A 21,841-nucleotide genomic window follows, 5' to 3' on the forward strand; every position below is an offset into this window, starting at 1 on the left:
TATGTGTATACTTCCGAGCTCAAACATTATGGCAAAACAGACATTTGCATATATTATGTTAAAATATTCAATTAATAGTGTCTTAAAAGGAGTCGCAGTGGACGTTGGATAGCAGACGATGTTTGGCAGCATCTAACAAGAACAGTTCTGAGTTTCGTTCACCGGCTGCATCTCTTCAAGTTCTGTTTGTCAGGTAATTTTACAAGTTGAAAATGGAATATCGAGAAAAGGCTGAAAAGGCCGGCGAGAAACTGATGGAATACTACAAAGCTACCGACTGGAAAATCTCAAAAATATCTGTGAGTATTCCCGGCCTCAATTTAGCTTTTTATTTGCCGTTGTTCGAAATTCGTTGTTCATTCGCGGAAAGGTGGCTTCAGTTAATTTGTGCTTCGTTTTTCGCTTTCGAACTTAACATTTTAAAGAAAAACTATTGCAAATGTTGTCATATTGACATGGGAGGCGAGCCGAGGTTTTCTTGTGTGGCTTTAATCATTTCATTTATAAATACATTTTCCAAAACAACTTTGCAGCAAGAGGTATCAGTGGAAAATTTTGAGGTGAGGTTTATATTTGTAAATTCTGTTTACAGACCATTCTGTTATTATCAGATGTTTTGTGAAATTGTAATTTTTGTTGTTTGCAAAATCGTACTGTTGCATGCTTTTCACTCATCTTTTAAACAAAATTGTTCTCACCCCACCCCAGACAACATTTTCAATTTTATTCTCTATTTTAGTTTTGAGTAAACATTTTATATTGTGTCAGTTGTGCCCCATGTTTATTAGTTTTGTAGTTGGCTTCCAAGTACAAGTTCCAGTACAGTATGTTAATTATATATCTGTGCATTATATTATCATTAAAATACTTATATACATGTAGTACCATTACTATATAGTAATCCTATTAAACCTGTGTTGCCTGACGACAACTTTTGTCACCTTTACCTAATTACTGGTAAACCTGCATAATTGTGTCCATACTTGACCTGTAGTCAATAGAAAATAATGTTCATTTGGTCAAATGGACAAAGAAATGCTAGAAAAATACCTAAAAATGTGAGAAAAGTTGCACAAAAACTTTGGAGGAAAAAATGAAGGCATTGAATATTTTTTCTCCTGAAATCTCTTTATCACAATTCACAAACAGATCTGTTTTATTTTTTAGAGCACTGATTTGTATGTGACTCTCTCTTTTAGTTAAATAAAAGCTACTACAATAACTAAACACAAAAATGTTGAAATGTTTGCATTGAAAATATCCTGTAACATTTCATGCCTACACTATAATCAAAGTCATTCAGTTACAAAATAATGTGCGTGGTGACTAAGGAACAATAAAAAGTAAACAGGATACCATTCTTAGGTTTCAAGGGTTTCATTTCAGTGTGTCTGGCAAACCATGATATGTCTCTTTGTAATGTATATTTTACATAGCTTGAGCCATGGAAAGTGGCATGCTATACTGTGTCTACCTTCATTGGTTGTGATCACAGTCCACTAGGTTTCATCAACAGTTCCTTTATTCTACATTCCAAAAGATGCTACACTGCCTACCTTCAATGATTGTGAGACAACCTATCCACTGTTTCATCAACAATTCTTTTTTTTCTACAGTCTGAAAGGGTAATTGTTTCAGTATACATGTTTCCGTGGCTAATGTGTTACTAACCAAAAACTCCCACACACATCTCAAATGTACATAACCGGTATTTGTATTGAACTGCAATTAAGTCTGACACTATAAATTAGAATTTGTAAAACTTGGAAAGTGGCATATAATATGTAATTATACAATAAAAGGTTATATTATAAAATGGTTGTAAATTTAAGAAATTGAGAACAAATTGTGACTGCTATGTCATGAAATTCACATAATAAATTTGTTTTTCATGAAATCAACCTTTTGAGTGCCATCATTTTTTTTGCCAAAATGTTGGTGCAAAATTTTGCTTATTTTAACTTTTTTTTTTTTAAATTGGACTAATATTAGGTAGTACGAGAATGAAAACAATTTTATGGGTTTTACTTTTGATCAAAGTTGAATTTGGAGCTCAAAGGGCTAATGGTTTTATACTCTCATGCACTTTTTTGATGAATTATTATTTCAAGTAAATAGTACATCCATACATCTCTGTGGACAAGTGTACCCTGACCCCTTTTTTTGGGTTATGGAAAGTTCTGTAATTTGATATGCTTCAAGGCATTTTATGAGAACTAATTTTTGAAGCCATAACATGACTCCCCTCTTCCTTCAAATGTTCACTACTACATAAATTTGTGAATAGGAAAAATTTGTCCCTGGTGAAATTAAAGATGTATACTGATATGTTCAATGACCTCTGAACCTTTCTAAATCTGAACTATTTTGTTGTCTTTCTAGAAAGAAGTGACAGTCTCTCACAAGCAATCTGCTGAATTTGATGGACATATGTAAGTATATGAAACATCTAGTTTTAACAAATCAGTAATGTAAAAATGAACCAAAAAAATCTATTAATTGTTTTTACTAATGAATCCTTCATATACTATTAATAAGATAAGGAAATAACAATGTCATGTTGCCATTTCTGGATGGATTTCTGGATGATCTTCAATTCTCCCAAATGTGGGATTTTGGCATATTTTTCTTCAATATCAATTTGTCCAATAGACACCCACACAAAACAGCCATTTGCTATGTATTAATTTGTTCTGCTTGCCTAAATGGCTATTTAATCAAAAAAGAAAATCAAAAAGTTTAGTGAAATTGTACATTTATTATTGAATTGTCATTATTTTTGAATTTATATTATGAATTTATATCAGATGTGTGTCCCGTTTGTTATCAATTTATATTAATGCTTAAATTCAAGCATGTACAATTTTCACTGATTACAAAGGGTCTTTATCAAACTCAGCAAATATAGTAATATGCCAAAGAATTTCCTGTAATAAATTTTGTTCTACAGCTGCAATAAATGTTCCGACCAATACTTGAATTGGCCATAATGTCAGAAACAACCTATGCTTTCTTTTGAGATGCCATTCTCACTAAGAGCAAAATTTTGATACTGGAATTTAAAGCAAACTGTTTTACTTACTTCTGACTAAACAAACAGTATTTGAACTTTAAGATGTCTATCCCAGTACTGGTAAGTCTAATTACATCAGTGTGCCCAGCTGTTTTGCCCATGTCTTGATTTTCTGTTTGTCTATTTCTACCATGTCATGTGTCAAATTATTTAAATTTGTTAAGTTTTGTGTACTTATCGAATGAAATCTTGTTAGTGTTCAGTACTGTGCCATTGATTTAATTAAAATAAGTTGATCCAATATGTTGACCTTTAATTTTGAAAAATAAATTCATGATACCATACACGTATACAACCATTCTACCATGCAATCAACATTCCTATGAGTTTCTGTAAACTGATTAAGTTCTCGCAATCACTATATGATAATTTAATTAAAGATGTTTGTGAAGGCAAAACTGAGACCAATGTTTTAAATACCAATGTTTTAAAGTGAAAATTTGTAACTTGTTTGCCTCTGTTTTGGATTTAGATGATGCAACTAATACAAGCTACATAACAGTTGTTCTTGTAATGGTTCTGAGAATTACTGAATATTCACTTATTCAGTTGGTGCTTAAATGCAGCTTTTAAAATAGCTTTGCTTAATTTTGCTAGACTTCTGGCACTATTGACTTATAATATTGATGAGAATTACAGCTATCACATCATTCAAATCTGAGTGGTAATCTGATGCTACCCAAATTCCATGATTATACATGAGATCAGATTGTATTTGATACATTCTCCTGAAAAAAGTAATGATGATGATTACTTGTTTACTAACTAGATCAAAATTATGTACACCAAAAAAAACAAAACTTTTTTATAGTTTGTTTATCTTCAGAATAACTTTGTTTTGTTTTTTGATTGGTGACTAAAATTCTTTTTAGCTCTGCTGTCGACTTTGTCAAAGTGCAATTGCTTTGATATTACATATATAGGTACTACGTGTGGACCTTTCTCAGATTTGTCCATTTTGTGATGAAAAAAGTAATGATGATGTTGATTACTTGTTTACTAGATCAAAATTATGTACACCAAAAAAAACCAAAACTTTTTGCTCTGGAGAGGTCTTAGTTTGTTTATCTTCAGAATAACTTTGTTTTGTTTTTTGATTGGTGACTAAAATTCTTTTTAGCTCCGCTGTCGACTTTGTCAAAGTCCAATTGCTTTGATATTACATATATAGGTACTACATGTGAACCTTTCTCAGATTTGTCCGTTTTGTGATGATATCCTCAATTCTCTAATTTTGGTGAATATTTTTGTCATTTTTGGTAAAAAGTGATATTTTTGACTTCTTGTTAAAAACCGCAAGTCTGATTGCTTTGATATTACATATATAGGTACTACATGTGGACCTCTCTCAGATTTGTTCATTTTGTGATATCTTTAATTATCTAATTTTGATGAATATTTATGTAATTTTTGGTAAAAAGTGTTATTTTTGAATTCTTGTTGAAAACAGCAAGTCCGATTGCTATACATATTGTTCATTTTCTAATGATATCTTCAGTTCTTTAATTGAAATGTGTGTTGCTAACAGCGGAGCTATCTCGGCTGAGGGGCTGCTTGTTATGTAAAAACTTAAAAATTCACGACGAAACCATGGTAGAGTACATTATACAAATGTTCACCCCAACAGAGGTAGACATACAGTTTTAGTGACCCGAAGAGCTCATTGTCAACCAGGGTGAAGCTGAGGTTGACAATGGGCTCTGAAGGTCTCTAAAACTGTATGTCCACCGCTATTGGGGTGAACATTTGTATTATTATACCGAATAAATCTTAAAACAGAAATTGTGGCACTAAATCATGGCAATCATCCTGGTTACCCTCGTTCCAGTTGCCATTAGAACACTGAAACGAGCTCCATGCTGCTTGAGTATAGGTTTATGTCAATACCAAATTGTTCAGGTAGATGAACTATGTTTCTGTCACGGTGCATACATTGATCTGTACATCGGCATGTGTTAGACTAATTTGGAGATAGGAAATTTTTTTTATACATTGATTTGATTGTTATTTATTATTATTCAACGTTGAACATTCCAGTTTTTAATGACACATTCTGAAACTCAACAATATGTAAAATTGATATAGAGATACAAATTGATATCTTTGAGTTATAGTACAATAAACTTCAAGGTTATATATAACCTTTATTTTCAATTTATTTTTGGCTGTTAAAGACATCCCAAAAAATGTGTTATTCCGATAAACCCAAGCCTCTTGAGAGTTTAGTACATGTAGAAGACCCAAAGTGCTTTGCTGAATGTTTCAAGATCTCATGAGATTTGAGAATTAAGTGATGATTGTGGGCATTTGTTCATGTACATAAGCGGTAACTACTACCGGTATATAGGTTTTAAATATTCACTGAATGCGTGAAATAAAAATCAACAAATATTCAAAATTCCTAATAGAATGTTTCTGGTTTCTGGTCATCATGCACATTAAAATGTACATATAACATTGTTATGAAGATTTTAAAAATTCATAATCAAATTCATTTATAGAAATAAAAATGCTTGCACAAATTTTATCAATCCAAAAAAGAGGAAATAAAAATTACCCATTATATTTCTGTAGCTTATAAATGTTTAATGCTTTTTTTTTATATGCCCATGTACTGAGAAAGATCGTTGAAAAGTAAGGTATTATATTTTTTGATTTTATGTATTACATTTCAGTTACAAAGCCGAGTGCATATTGGATGGGGAACCAGATGAGATCATCAAGTATGTTATCCCAGCACCTTTCGGTGTCAGAGAATCATGGGATAAAACAATAAAATCCTCTGAAATTATTCATTCTGAGGACGAGGTATGTACCATATATACGTTACAGTGCCAAGATCTGTAACGTGAATGCCACTAATGTCATCACAAAGTGCATGTTGAAATAATGTTTAAGCAACCAATATATTTTACACCCATTCTGCAGTTTTACGAATGCTGTATATTGAGCACAATGCAGAGCTTGATCGCTGTGGTACTTTGGTAAATTTCTCAAAAATTATGATGCCATCAAAATGAATATTTCTGATTAATACTAGGAAAGCCAGAATTTTGGCTGCTAAAATTTTGCACATTTTTATGATTTCTTTCTTAACATTGGGCCAATTTGACATAATTTTAAATTGGCTTACAGGTGTTCATCAAAATTTTGAAAATAAAAAAAAAAAAAATTATGCGAAAAGTGACAAAAGTTGACTGACATTCATGTATACAAGATATAAGACATTTAATGCAGAATGTTGGGAAAATATATAAAAAACAAATCTGATTATGAAAAAATTTATCAAGGAAATTAGATTGTAATGCATGTCATGTTGTGTGAAATTAGGAATGAGTGGGCACAGGTTTTGACTGGTTGACATTCCTTTATGATGTTGTCTGGGAGACCAATTGCATTATGAATAAGAATTTGGTAGCATTTGCATTAAAAGAAGTAAAACTAAAAAAAAATTGAATTTGTACATCAAGTAAAAACCAATATAAGTTTTATGCATATAAAAACACTATACTAGCTTATAAATTTTCAGATGACAGAGAAATTTCGGTCAGACTACTTATAACAAACTAGTTAAACCTTTTCCTTGAGATTTATCTCCCCTGACAGTTTTAGAAATGATTGAATGACATGTCCTTGTTTCATTTGATTTGATTAAGGACACATGGGAATAATAGAACATCTGCATCTTTCATTTCCTCAGATGTGTCTTTATACTCATGAGGAGTACATCAAGAAAATTTTAAAAACGAAACGTCTAGCTATTTTTAATAGTTATTTAGGACTATGATTACCAAATATTATCTTCAATATATCATACTTATCAGTCCGAGCAGCGTTTATTTATTTATTACAACTTTTAGATGGACCACCATGTATTTTTAGAGACCACAATTATCATTAACACCAAATCATGTTGAAATAAGTTGTTCTTGATTGAGTCTCTGATTCTGTGTCTGAACCAGCTTCTGTCTGAAAATTTCAGTTTATTGCTACCCATACAGGAATTAAGATAATTTTTTTATTGTTTGTACATATAATATTTGAAAAAGAAATTAATTTTCATTAGTTATGCAAGTCATGTCTCTCAATCAGATGCTGTTTCCTTTGAAGCTCAGATTAGTCTTTGTGTAAATATCTGAATAAACTGACTATGAGTCACTACCAGTATTTACATAACTGCTGGAATTTAGATTACTCATTATATTGTAATAAATTGCAAATTTGTATAATCATGATTAATTGCATTCATAAAAAAAAAATATCTGACGTCTGCATTAAATTTCTTACCAAGGTAGTAAAAAATCTAGTTTATAGGATATAACATGTATGAGGGTTGAAGTAGGGGATTGTACTACTCCTGGTTTTGCTGTTTTAAACGTTACATCCATAGATTTACCCTATATTAATTGCTTTTTATATAATTGTGGCTTTTCCTGAAATTTTAATTAGCACAAACAAACATTTATGTCTTCATAATTATATGTAAACACATTTAGTTGTTGTTGTTGTGTATTTATTGATTTTTAAAGTCAATATATACAAGTAAAATACATTCCGGTTATTACTTGTACCCAAGTATTAATTGTGACATAAGTTTTTCATATTTGATTATGTTTGTTGCTATAAGTTCTGAGCCAGTGACTTTTCACCATAATTCTCATCCACAAATTGACAAGGAATAAATAATGAACATTACAGAAATGAATTATTAAGCTAATGAAAAATAAAATTCTAGAATTTTAGTGAGAAAGTTGCAGATGCCAGGTGACAACCACTTTTATTTCCACTCTTAAAACATTCAAGTATACCAATAAATTAACTTAGGATATTACGACTGTGAAGTATTAAAATTAAAACCATTACATTTTTATGTTTTGAGGATTCAGAGATGCATTCCAAGTAGTAGTAGGTACTGTAAAATATTTTATTTTAGCTGGAATTAATTTTCGCTGAAAAGACTTTTTGTATGGAATTTGTTTTCACTGATTTTTTGATGAGTTGAATGCAAAATATAGGAAAAAAGGTATATTCGCTGGACTTTATTTTCACTGAGTCATTACTTCAGCTAAAATATTTTTTTTTTTATTTCCAAGCGAAAATAAAGTATTTTACAATATATATATACATTAATATATACATGTATAATATACATAATATACATTAATTGTGAGAAATTATATTTAGGTTTTGCCAAATTTCCAAATGATTGCACAAAAAATAGTTTCCAAAAAACATATAGTACCATTTTTCTGACCAAAATGTTGATGCAATATTTTGCACATTTTTATGTATTCTTTTCATACTTTCTTTGTAATTTTTGGCTCAGATGGACATAATTTCAAAATTAAAATTTTTATAAAATATGGAAGAAGTTGTAAATGGTTTCTTTATCTTATAGAGAGTCATTTGAGAGCCTCAGTTTTTCACAAGTTGAATACAAAAACGTTTCACTCAGAGATATCCTACAAATGTATGTATGGATATCCAAATGTTATAAATTATATACTGTCCAGCTTGATTGTGTTGAAAAATGAAGTGAATGAAAAACATGTTTTTTATATTCTACAAACACTTTGTAACCTGGATGCCTACCATAAATAATCAACATGTTTGAACTGAATCAACTGAAGCTGGTATAATAAAATATAGTATTTCTGCTTGACAAAAGTTCATCAATCCCCCAAAAATTGCTAAAAAGACTTGAAAATATAAATCAATATACCTGCCAGTTGACCATTTTGATCAAAATGACACGTATTAGTAAAAAAAGAAAATTAACCTACGATGAGTGATGTCAATACAAAGTTTGAATGAAATTGCAAAAAAATGACTGCAAGTGATTTCAAGTGCTTGTGTATATGATTGATTCTTGTCTTTGTACCAACCAAGTGATAGCTAAGGACACATAAAAAAAATGACTGCAAGTGATTTCAAGTGTATGTGTATATGATTGATTCTTGTCTTTGTACCAACCAAGTGATAGCTAAGGACACATAAAAAAAATGACTGCAAGTGATTTCAAGTGGATGTGTATATGATTGATTCTTGTCTTTGTACCAACCAAGTGATAGCTAAGGACACATAAAAAAAATGACTGCAAGTGATTTCAAGTGTATGTGTATATGATTGATTCTTGTCTTTGTACCAACCAAGTGATAGCTAAGGACACATAAAAAAATGACTGCAAGTGATTTCAAGTGTATGTGTATATGATTGATTCTTGTCTTTGTACCAACCAAGTGATAGCTAAGGACACATAAAAAAATGACTGCAAGTGATTCCAAGTGCATGTGTATATGATTGATTCTTGTCTTTGTACCAACCAAGTGATAGCTAAGGACACATAAAAAAATGACTGCAAGTGATTTCAAGTGTATGTGTATATGATTGATTCTTGTCTTTGTACCAACCAAGTGATAGCTAAGGACACATAAAAAAATGACTGCAAGTGATTTCAAGTGTATGTGTATATGATTGATTCTTGTCTTTGTACCAACCAAGTGATAGCTAAGGACACATAAAAAAAATGACTGCAAGTGATTTCAAGTGTATGTGTATATGATTGATTCTTGTCTTTGTACCAACCAAGTGATAGCTAAGGACACATAAAAAATGACTGCAAGTGATTTCAAGTGTATGTGTATATGATTGATTCTTCTTGTCTTTGTACCAACCAAGTGATAGCTAAGGACACATAAAAAAATCAACATGACCAGCAGTTGGCCTTTTTGTATCAAATCACAAAACCAAATGAGGTCATTAAAATCATTCAAAATCATGCTGGAAAAATGGTTGATGAAATGTTGAAATTTCAGATTTTTTTTACAAAAATAACTGCAAAAAATGATGAAATAAAAACAAATTGATGAGCATATGTATACCACTATATCTGATCTTTGTATTAGCTTTGAAAAAATTAGTGAAAGACTATCTGAAAACATAAAGGAAACTTGTGAAAAAAAAAATTATCATCAGTCAGCCACTTTGAATAAAATTGCAAAACAAAATGACATTCATCAGTAACCCACCATAAATTATGTCAATGCCAAGTTTGAATGAAATCGACTCAAGCATACCTGAAAAACTGTTGATATGTTAAAATGTGGATTATTGGTGTTTTTGGCACAAAATAACCACCTGCTATCAAAGGTCAATGAATTGAAAAACTATTCCCTGTTCCGGACTGCCATCCAACAGGAAGAAATAATTCACTCAGACTGAAACAATCAAACAATTTATCACTTCTTTGAAATTCGCAGCTGTGATCTCTTATGGCCTATCAGTGGGGAAAAATAACCCTGGCTTCAGTCTCACAATAGTTTGAACCAAGCTTACTTTCAATGATCTTTCAACTTTCACTACTAGTTTAAAATTTCTTTCTTTCTGAGGCCAAGATTCATACAGTTACAATTTAGAATGTAACCATATGGATAAAACAGAATATATTTAGAATGGGAAATTGACTACATGTGGTCTGCAACTTTATTTTTGACTCCCATGTGCGAAGCACAAAATGGGAGTCTTTGCAGTTAGTGTGTCTGTATGTGTGTATGTGTGTATGTGTGTATGTGTGTATGTGTGTATGTGTGTATGTGTGTATGTGTGTATGTGTGTATGTGTGTGTGTATGTGTGTATGTGTGTCCGACTGTTCCACTGCTATCTCAAGAACCATACATCGGTTTTTGATGAAACTTGGTGCATAGATGCTCTGGGCCAATGCGCAGATTTGATTAGGTTTTGGTAAAAATCCATGCTCGTTAATTACCTAATTTGCATGATAATTAGCTAATTTTTAGCTGTTCTATGACTGTTCCACTGATATCTAAAGAACCACTCATTGGATTTTGATGAAACTTGGTACATAGATGCTCTGAACATATGCGCAGATTTGATTAATTTTTGGTAAAAATCCGTGCATATTAATTACCTAATTTGCATGATAATTAGCTATTTTTTAGTGGTTCCATGACTGTTCCACTGATATCTAAACAACCACTCATTGGATTTTGATGAAACTTTGTACATAGATGCTCTGAACTAATGCTAGGTTTTGATTAGTTTTTGGTAATAATCCGTGGATACTAATTACCTAATTTGCATAATGATTAGTCAATTTTCGGTTTTTCCACTGATATCTCAAGTACTAATCATCACATTTCAATGAAACTTGGTACATAGATGTCATACGACACTGCACAGACCTGATAGTTTTTATGGTAATATCAGTACGTATTAATTACCTAATTTGCATAATTAATTAATTTTCAGCATTTGATATAAGTAGTTAGCATTACATTTCAATGAAACTTGGTACTTACATACTCAAGGACTATGCAGAGATTGATTGTTTTCGATAAATATTTGTGCATATTAATCACCTAATTTGCATAATTAGTTAATTTTCAGCTTTTCCACGGGTATCTCAAGTACTAATCATCGCATTTCAATGAAACTTGGTACATAGATCCTTTAGGACTATGCAGAGACCTGATTAGTTTTAGGGTAAATAATTGTGCATATTAATTACCTAATTTGCATAATTAATTTTCAGCTTTTCTACTGATATCTAAAGTACTAATCATCATATTTCAATGAATCTAGAATTATGCAGACCCAATTAGTTTCCGGTAAATATTTGTGCATATTAATCACCTAATTTGCATAATTAACCAACTTTCACACTGATATCTCAGGTACTATACATCACATATCAATGAATGTACATGGATGCTGTAGGACAATAGACAGACCTGAATAATTGTGGGTTAAAATCTGTACATATTAATTACCTAATTTGCATAATTAACCAATTTTAATCTTTCACACTGATATCTAAAGTACCGTAAAAACTCCAAAATTTCGACTGGTTTTAAATAATTTGTGTTAGAAATGTGACGTGTTTTTAGAGTCAAAATTAAGGTGCATTTTCGGACAGTCGAATTTTTCAGAATAGAAATCAGCAAAAAAAAATGGGGATGATAGACAGTGTGCTTCATTAGTTTTTAAAAAATGCAATGTCCGTCAATTGACGTAAACTTCCTCATGTTTCACGGTAAAAGCAAAGGTCGTGGCCAAGTTGTAACTCAAAATCTAAACAAAGTCATCAATCAGTGAGTATTATGACAAGCAAAACAAAACATCAAGACGCGGAGAAGAGGTCAGCACAAAACTAATAGGTCAAAAGACAAAGCTGTCTCGCACTACCTAGGAAAACTTGCGAATGTTCGAAGTACAGGTACCCATTGGACAAAAGATACATGGAAGTTTAGCAAACGATCTCCCCGACCCAGTGCAATGTATCCGGTTAGAATCAAAGCTCACGTGTCCCTTATTTGAGCACCGTACCGGTGATTTGAGGGACCAAATTCTGCCGTAAATTCGCCCTTGGATTAAAAAATATAATGGGATTTAAGAAAATAAAATGGGACTTTTAAGGTGTATTTTGGCGTCATTTTTCGGACATTTCAATCAATCCTGCCGGCTAAAATAGAGTCTAAGTTTTACCGTAGTCATTGACGTCTGTCTATTCAAGAGTACACGAGTATGATTTTTATCGTGACTAGCGTGAGCGGGTAAGCTTCCTTTCGAGAATGAGCTGTTATCACTGTGAACAATGTTAAATTATTCTTCAGATGACCAGTTTATTTTTTAAAAACAACTAATTTTTTTATTTAAAAAAAATCATGCCGTTTTCGCAACATCCAGCTTTTTGATTGGTTAATTAGCGATTTGACCTATTTGACCTAAGAGAACATGGCGGATATCCTACAGCATCAAACGTTTATACGAGACCGGAATCATTCACTTACGATGAAACTAAGTTGACTTTTATTTGTATTTCATAACCATTCAACAAATTTATTTTGTGTACATTATTATAATCACTACTGAGTACAGTAATAATCAACAATTCAGAAACGCAGCATGCCGAGATTTTTGTGTTCGTTTTTATTTGAAACTTCGTTTATTTAGAATATATTTTCGTTACCAATAAAATAAAAATCTCTCAGTCAATCAGAAACCCGGATTCATGCCTTTGAGAAAGGTCCCGTTTGAACGCTCACATCGGTTTTTTTTTTCGTTTGGGGGAAAACTAAAACTGGTCGCAATTTTCGAATAAGAATGAGTCGGCAATTTTTAGTGGAGTCGAAAATTTGGAGGTAAATAAAACACCGAAACCCGGCAAATAAATAGGCGGTCAAATTTTTAGAGGGGTCGAAATTTTGGAGTTTTCACGGTGCTAATTATTCCATTTCAATGAAACTTAGTACAAAGATGCTCTAGGACAATGTACAAACCTAATTAGTTTGGGGTAAAAATCTGTTCATATTAATTCCCTAATAAGCATAATAATTCATAATTTTTTGGTTCTAATCACATTTCAATTAAACTTGGAGACATAGATTTTCTGTTACATTGCGCAGACCTCATTAGTTTTACACTCAAATCTGGTCATATTAATTTTCTGATTTGCATAATTAGTTTTCAGCTAAGTAATTTCGAATTATATTTAATGTGTCTCCAATACTCTCAGCACATGGGAGTTCTTTCTAAGCTTTCTTTGATTACATTTTGCTGTGCGTATCTTGCAAAACTATTTTGCTTATCCTGGAATCAGTGGTGTTGATATCAACCTATTTTGCTACTGGATGACCTTTTCAGTATAAATGTATTTTTTAAATACCGCATGTTTCCCTATTTCAAAACATCCATACTAAGAGACTTTTATTTCAAGCTTAAATATATTGTGTTTTTTTGCCAGCCTTTTTAATCCTTTTTAATCCTTTGATAGCCAAAGTCAATCAACTTTTAATTATCAGCTTTCACAAAATAAATTTACATAATCAGGACCTGTAGCCAATGGGAAATTGTGACCATTTGTTTCAATTGAATTTCTATAAAGTCACATATTTACTTATCCTATCACAGCTAGATTAAGATAAGATTCTAGTTAATTTTAATATTCAGAAATCATTTTCGATGCTTTTTCTACTTCAGATTATCATATTTTTTATGTTATGAATATTTTTTGTAGGATTTCTTCATTGTACGATCTCAGACGCATAGTTCAGCTATGGGACTTATTTCGTCCCGTGACTTTGTTGATGCGGTGATATTGAAGCATTTAGATGATGATGGTATAGTATGTACTAACTCTATCAGTATAGAACACCCTGATTGTGCTGCCAAAGATGAATGTATCAGAGGGTTCAACCATCCAGGAGGTACATTCTGTGTTCCAGAACCAGGGTAGGTATCTATCTCTATATCTATACCTTGTGACTCGTTGTTACATTGTATAATCTTTCTGTACATTGTATGTCTGTATGTATGTTTTTGTGTTTAACTTTGCTGGTTAGGTTTCATGATTTTATAGCATATTTGTAGTTTTGTGAATGTGTTTTGTGTTTTTCTCCAGTTCACAAAATTCAAGAAACTTTGTGTCATGCATTAATTCTCAAAATGTGTATCTTGTTAAATATAGGTAGTTTATTAGCATTTGGTTCAAACTAAGTAAATAAAGAGAATATTTGATGTATATGATATTAGTTTATGCAGATTTATTTATGTAAATGCTAAACTCTTTGTGATTATACCTTATAAATTGCCACCAATATTGAACATAAAATAAATCATCAAATTAGAAAGCCATTAAATTAGTTTAGCAATGTACCTTGCCCCAGTTTGTATAACCCTAATCCCAATTAAAAGCTGTTAAAATATTAACTTGTTAGTGTTGAAGTTAAATGTACTCTTGGCTGTTAAAGTTATACAAGCTAACACATGTGGCTTCACTATGTTGCCTAATTGGCATAATCTTATAATTGCCAGACATATCAAGTACACTTACTCATTGATATATGTGTCTGGTTTTCTACTTGAGGGTTGGGTATCATCAATCCACAGTTTCAAAATAGCTGAAATAGCTATGGTTTAAAATATTTAAATTGGCTGTCAGTCAGACATGGGTGTCAATGACACCAAGTAATGCCAAAGAGACCCCAGAGAATTAAGTGCTTTTGGTAGAATATAGAGCAAAGTTTCTTGAGAAACTTAATGGTGAATATACTATCTGTAGAAGATTCATTTTGACCTATGTTAGGAATTTAAGCTTATGTATTTATATACAATTTATTTCTTTTAATTTTGGACAAAATAGTGAAATAAAAATATATAAAATAAAAAAAAATACACACAATTTTAATATAGTCATTTTGTCACTTCTGTAACTTTTACAACTTTGTTCATGTATTGATGTTTTATCACATCTCAAAATTGTGATCGAGAAGAATACATTTCAGTTCAACTAAGTTATTTTAATTTTCACCAATGCAAAAAAAAAAATTGTAATAAAGCAGGTGGAGTCACTTACATTAAACATTTTATATTTGATAAATGTTGGTCAATTAAACAGGATGCTATTATCCTTTGAGAAACTCACATTCCAAGATGGATTTACTAGTAATCTGTATAAATCCTAAGGCTATTGATAGTAATGGACCTTCTGATCAAGCTGGGTATAATATAATGTTTCCCTACTTCCGATTTGTGAATAGACAAATCAGATCAAGTGAAGCAAGCAATAAAAAACAATGATGGAATCGTGCCACTTTGAATTGAATATTTTTGTCCTTTACATACATACATACATACATACAGAGTATAATGCCCAAAGGGCAGACTTAAGAGGGATCACTCTGTAAAAAGGCTAGGGATGGTAGTGAAAAATTAGATATGGGAACTTTCTTAAACAATCCATAGTAATTATATCTCTGAAAAAACAACCTTGATTTCAAACTATAAAGCCACACCAGAGTCTTAGCAATTTCATCACATTACGACTCATTCTGAATAACACTACATATATGGAGAGAAGAAATGAAATAATTGTCTTCATGAAAGTATTTTTCAGAACTGAACCTAATAGGTTTATCAAACTGTAATTAAAAAAGCAATGAAAGTTTAGTTCTGGAAAATTGTCCATAATTAAGCTATGACATAAATTGGTAAATTTTCTAACTGCACCAAGCTTCCTTAAGACTTCCATGTTCAAGAAGTGAAAAGTTCATAGGGTTAAGAAGATATACATAATGGATTTAGTAGACAACATAAGGTTCGGGTCATAAGCTGAAGTTTGACACAGATTCTGCAAGAAAAGATGTTTAGGGATTAGCTTTTGTGAATGCCTATTCATCCTTAGCTTTATATTATGAACAATTTAGTTTTGAAAGTTTTCCTTAGACAAAAATTCTACTTTTCAACAGTGTATTTTAATTTAATATTCAAAAATGAGCTATCAGTTGTGCAACAAATCATTTTTTTAAATTGTAACATGTTAAAATGCAAATTAAGATACATGCTTTGTTTTATATACCTTTAAAAATCTTTTCATCTTGTCTCAAATATGCATATTCCTGATTGTGGGACATAAAATCTGGAATATTATTGTTAATTCTGTAATAAATATACATCTAATTTTTTTCTTCATCAGGGATGCTATGAAAACAAAGGTCGTCACTTTCCTACAATCTGACTTGTGCGGCATGTTACCACGTACCTTGGTGGAAACCGCTCTACCGAACACTATGATAGACTTCTTTATAGGATTGAAAACAGCAATTGATAATGATCTTCTACATAAGCCACCTAATGCTGATGACAAGGCCTAAAATCCTTCCTATACCAGTCTTCAATTTATTGTCAGTGCTGTATATTCATGGTGAACATTGTACTGTATTTCTTGAGTAATCTCTCCAATGTTAGCAGTACCAGAAATGCATTCAGTATTCATAATACCAGTAATAGTGTTACAATATAGACTTTAAAGTTTTAAAATTAAAAAAAAAAAAAAGCCTGGTGATGGTGAACTGCTTGTTCTCAATCTCAATCTAAATGCTGAATGAATAAATAAAAAAAAAAAAAATGGCTGGAAGATACTCAGATTGCATAACATCTCATTTTGATACAATACTTGTTGTGGTATATATCATGAATTACTATTGCCAGCAGTATGGGAAACAAATTTACCAGTAGCATTATCAAAGTTGCATGGTAAAAGTAAGTATTAATGAAAAGTATACAAGCTCATTTTCAATGGGCCATCAAGTAAAAGCAAACAAAAAAACAGTTATTCATGACGCATCTTATCCAAGCAAACTTGTGTCCATCATTTCTTTTTTTAGATTGAGAAATACTTTCACCCTGTTTTTTAATCATGGTTTTAAAGTTACGCAGACTTTCTCGGTTAATGCTTAAATTTTGTAAAGTCTAACAAATATTTATAGTAATATTGTTTAGTTTAATAGAAAAATATGAATGTATCAGTTTGTATTTTTTATTTGTGTTTCATACATACATTTCCCAGAGTAAGTTAAAACATTATTTTTATATTTTTGTTAAATTTGTCTTTTCAGTTATTAGCAAAGTTCCAATAGTTTCATTTATTCTATTAGCAAAAATAAATGAAACTATTTTAAACATAATTTATTGCATATTTTTGTTAAAGTTTATTAAATTACCATGTTTTCAATATGAATTGTCAAATTATATATTTCCTTATTCATATTACATATTTCAATAGAAATCTAATTAAGTTTTTCAAAAAGACCTGTCAACTGTTAATTGTACAAGGAAGTATCTCTCTGGGGGTGAACCTTTACAAACTGTTTTGAATGACAGAAGGTGTCAGTGACATCATCACAGTTGCACTTCACAATGCATCCTGTAAGAATATACTACAGGTAACATATACAATATTTTATATAATATTAACTGTTAAAAATGTAATTAATTATGAATTATCTTGGTCTGCTACAAATACTGACAGGTTGAATTGGCATAATAAAGTATTTTAAAACTGCTGCATACGATTAGTAATATTCATGATTTTGACTAGCTTTTTTGTTATCATGGAACAGTTTTTTTGATTGACTAATTTTTCAACATTTCATGATGCCTATTTTTGAACCAAATGATGGCCTTTCACTCTTCCCTGATGCCTAAATTAAAGTGACGCCAATTCAAGAGATTATATGATACTTCGACTAGTGGGAATCATCACACTAGAACTCTGGCATTACTGGTAACTTAAGTCATTGTTTAATTCAAAAACCTCAAACATTCTTTAGTTGAAAATAAATTGTTGCTTTCCTGTTTATATAACTTTATTAGAATCGCATTCAATACCTAAATGATAGTGGTTTGTCTATGGTCAAAATATGTGATTATTTCGAAAATTGTAATCCAGACCTATAGTAGCTTTACATCGGGTAGATGAGTGAACATTTCTAAACTTATCGTATGTGTATCAGCTATATGTTTCAACTTGCATGCTTGTGGAACTTTGAATAATAATACTATTTAATATTTTGCTATATTGTTAGATATGAATTAACTGTTGTATATTGTCAATTGTATCAGTAAACCAATATTTAAATGTTTCAAAAATATATCCTGTACATGGTAATGTAATAAATGAATGAGCAATAACATATGCAGCTATCTAGTGTTTTGCCCCTGACTGGACACAGTCTGGAAACTTATGGATTAGGTTCTGTCCATCTGTCTGTTCTTTCCGTTGCATTTTCTCTGAAGTTCATGGACTGATTTCCCCAAAACTTGGTACATGGTTGATACATGATAGTATCAATATGCCCCAATTTGTTTTTCTTTTCAGATACAAAATGGCTGACTTATGTCCATATTTTACTAGAAAACAGCCTAAAAGCCAACATTTTATATATGTAGAAAACTATCTCCAGGTTATGCTGGCTAATTCTGTTCAATATAGAGTATGGGTACCGTAACATACTGAGGCACATCCATTAATTTTCATGGCAAGAGTTCCTTTTGTAACCCCCCCCCCCCCATCCCTAACACTCACTTCCTGTTACCCAATTCATTTGTATATGCCCCCTCTAGATAACTATAGATGGCCTTAGGAGGGGCATGTACAATTAAATCGGGAGTGCTGAAGGGTAGAGTTAGGGTTAGATTATAAATTATTATGCTAATTATGGAAATAATAGATTTTAACCCAAAACTAATCAGGTTTGCACATTGACCTAGAGCATCTATGTACCAAGTTTCATTGAAATTGAATAATTAGTACTGTAGATATTAGTGTGAAAGCTTAAAATTGATTTAATTATGCAAATTAGGTAATTAATATGTACAGATTTTAACCCCAAATTAATCAGGTCTATCTATTGTCTTAGAGCATTTATGTACCAAATGTTATTGAGATGTGATGATTAGTATATGCTAGAGAATCTATGTACCAAGTTTCATTAAAATGTGATGATTTGTACATGTACTTGATATATCAGTGGATGAACTGAAAATCAACACTGGAGTCAATTAAGGAAAAGTATACTTCAAAGGTCAAATTAAAGAACTATTACTTCCTCCGTAATTTAGCTATTCTGTAATATTGAGGTAATAAAAATCTGTTTGGTCATTAAGAGATGTACAATTATATTCTGTGACAGGTATCAGGGCAATATTTCTGAATTTAATTATCATTTAGGTGAACAACCTCGATAGAAGCAGGTGAATAACCTTGTTGATAATGTATGGAATAAGCGTAATGCATGACGTGATACTTATGAAGGATGAACAGCAAAGGTTGTATATATAAAAGTAAAACTGAAAGAAATATATTAAGATGCATTAATTTTTTTTGAATCTGTAATTGTAGCAGGGAATCCATTTAAATTTAAGTACATCATACATAAAGCCAGTTAAAAACAGAAAAAAAGCTCTAAATTCTTATATGAAATATTTACTACAGTAACTGAAAGAGGGCGCTGTTCATGCGATTTTCGTAGATATCGCTCTTTACAGAAACACACTATACTGTCTATATGGCACTCTAATGATTGAATACTGATGATTCTTTTGAATTACGTTAAACGTAATGTTAATTACAGGAAAATAACTTAAAATCTGCAACAATTTGGCAGGAAAAATTGGCAACCCACAGATTGAGAAATTTTAAGTTGGCAAAGCTAAGTTATTATATCTGATCTTTATTCTAAAACTTGTTAAAGTTGCATTAAATACAAACACAATACAAAATATTGTATGATCTAGAGAAAAGCTCTCAATGACCCAGGTGAGCACAGTACATGAGAAATCTTAATCAACAAAATCTAGAAATGGAATTTGAAGGTTTTCTAAAATAAAAAAGACTTAATTGAGTTATTACAATGATAATTATGTTATGTTGTGACAGAGATCCATTATTACAGGATTTGTTGCCAAACTGAATTCTAGCATCTTCACAGTAAGTGCAATAATCAGAGGGAGGTATGCTATAAAGTGAGAATGCAACATTTCACATCAAGTTCCCTTTTTTCATCACAAATTCACAAAATAGTCCTGTTTATAGTCAGCACTTTCCTTCAGAAGATTGAGACAAAAATAGCCACATTTTTTGAGTAAAAACTGGAAATTGACTGTTGGCTCCAAAATTAGGGTTCATTTCCAGAAATATAAGAAAAAGTGCTGACAAATTTGGGCAAGAAAGTCTGCTGTTGAAAAGGTTAATGGATTATCAGCTACTATTAAACTATATGCTAGAATGTAAAAACGATATTACCATAACATAAGATTCATTACCACATAAATTATGTATGTATTTAATCAGATCCTGTTTGAATTCAGCATAGATTAACAATCAACCTTGGAGTTCACTCCAACAAAGAGCCAATATAAAACCAACCTGGTTGTCATAATAAATCAACCTGTCAACAAAATGGGAGTAGAATGTATGACAGCTGTAATGGTTTTTTTGCAGAGTGATGATAAGCCCGGCAACCAGTGAAAGACTCATTTATCATAAAATCCGTTACCATGGTGACAGGTAATATCCACAGTATGCAACTACTGCTTGAATATTCCAGTGTTCTTTAAAAATGTATTCTGACGTCAATCCTAAATTGTTATTGGGGTCTTGGGACCGCTATGTAAAATAAGTGGCGTCCTCTGTGGCTGCAGTAATTTTAGAACACAGGAACTCATCAAATATATCCATAATTCCTACATATTCATGTACATAGTATCATTAAATATTTCATAAACATTCCCAAGATTCCAATAAACATTTAAGAAAGCTATTAGAGTGAATAGAATAAAAATGAATTGTATTTAATCACTATATCTGTATATACATATTATTAAATATAATTATCTAATAATAAATATAATTATCAAAGAAAAAAACTCGATGAATTTTTAAAAATGGCGATACAACCTAATTCAAAACAATTCAAAACAAGATTTTGAAATCTAATAGGCCCAATGTGCCAGACATTATATCAGAGGTTGAATGGTTTAACTATTTTAATGATTTATTTAACCCACTAACCTTGACGGAGGACGAAAATCAAAAAGAGTTTTTCGCATCAATCAAAAAATACATGGATGATTTAGAAGATAATGTGGTGTTAAATAACAAATTTAATGTTTCTGAATTTGATAGGCCTATTTCTTTGGATGAAATTAGGGAAAATTTAAGTAAATTAAAGACAAATAAAGCCCAAGGACCAGATGGTATACCCACAGAATTTTGGAAAAATGCTCCCATAGAAATCCATGAAATGTTATTTGTTTTATACAAGGTATTTGACCGGGGAATCTTTCCTGATGAATGGGGTAGGGAATTAATACCGCCTGTATACAAGAAGGGAAACAAGGATGACCCCAGTAATTATAGGAGTATTATGTTATTAAACGTCATAAGTAAAATTTATACAAGTATATTA

General features: G+C 31.2%; 1 protein-coding gene across 2 annotated transcripts; it reads left to right on the forward strand.

The window, feature by feature from the left end:
* The first annotated feature begins 78 nt into the window (after window positions 1-78).
* On the forward strand, window positions 79-17,011 carry LOC100379050 (stAR-related lipid transfer protein 5-like). Of its 2 annotated transcripts, XM_002732662.4 has the most exons (6): window positions 99-299; window positions 534-560; window positions 2,383-2,432; window positions 5,749-5,881; window positions 14,110-14,324; window positions 16,567-17,011. In XM_002732662.4, exons 1-6 carry the CDS (start codon window positions 213-215, stop codon window positions 16,742-16,744), a joined length of 690 nt encoding a protein of 229 aa, XP_002732708.1. In that variant the 5' UTR covers window positions 99-212; the 3' UTR covers window positions 16,745-17,011. The 2 variants fall into 2 exon arrangements, with proteins under 2 accessions (XP_077863682.1, XP_002732708.1); XM_078007556.2 differs by lacking the exon at window positions 534-560 and having other exon boundaries at window positions 79-299.
* Window positions 17,012-21,841: the final 4,830 nt, after the last annotated feature.

The sequence above is a fragment of the Saccoglossus kowalevskii genome, chromosome 13, assembly GCF_978046115.1.
Source record: "Saccoglossus kowalevskii chromosome 13, keSacKowa6.1, whole genome shotgun sequence".
NCBI classification, from domain to species: domain Eukaryota; kingdom Metazoa; phylum Hemichordata; class Enteropneusta; family Harrimaniidae; genus Saccoglossus; species Saccoglossus kowalevskii.

Bases quoted from the DNA above. Each gene is read 5' to 3' on its own strand.
- LOC100379050 (XM_002732662.4), top strand. From the start codon at position 213: ATGGAATATCGAGAAAAGGCTGAAAAGGCCGGCGAGAAACTGATGGAA. The intron at 561-2,382 runs GTGAGGTTTATA...TTGTCTTTCTAG, and splicing joins TATCAGTGGAAAATTTTGAG to AAAGAAGTGACAGTCTCTCA. The intron at 5,882-14,109 runs GTATGTACCATA...TATTTTTTGTAG, and splicing joins TTATTCATTCTGAGGACGAG to GATTTCTTCATTGTACGATC.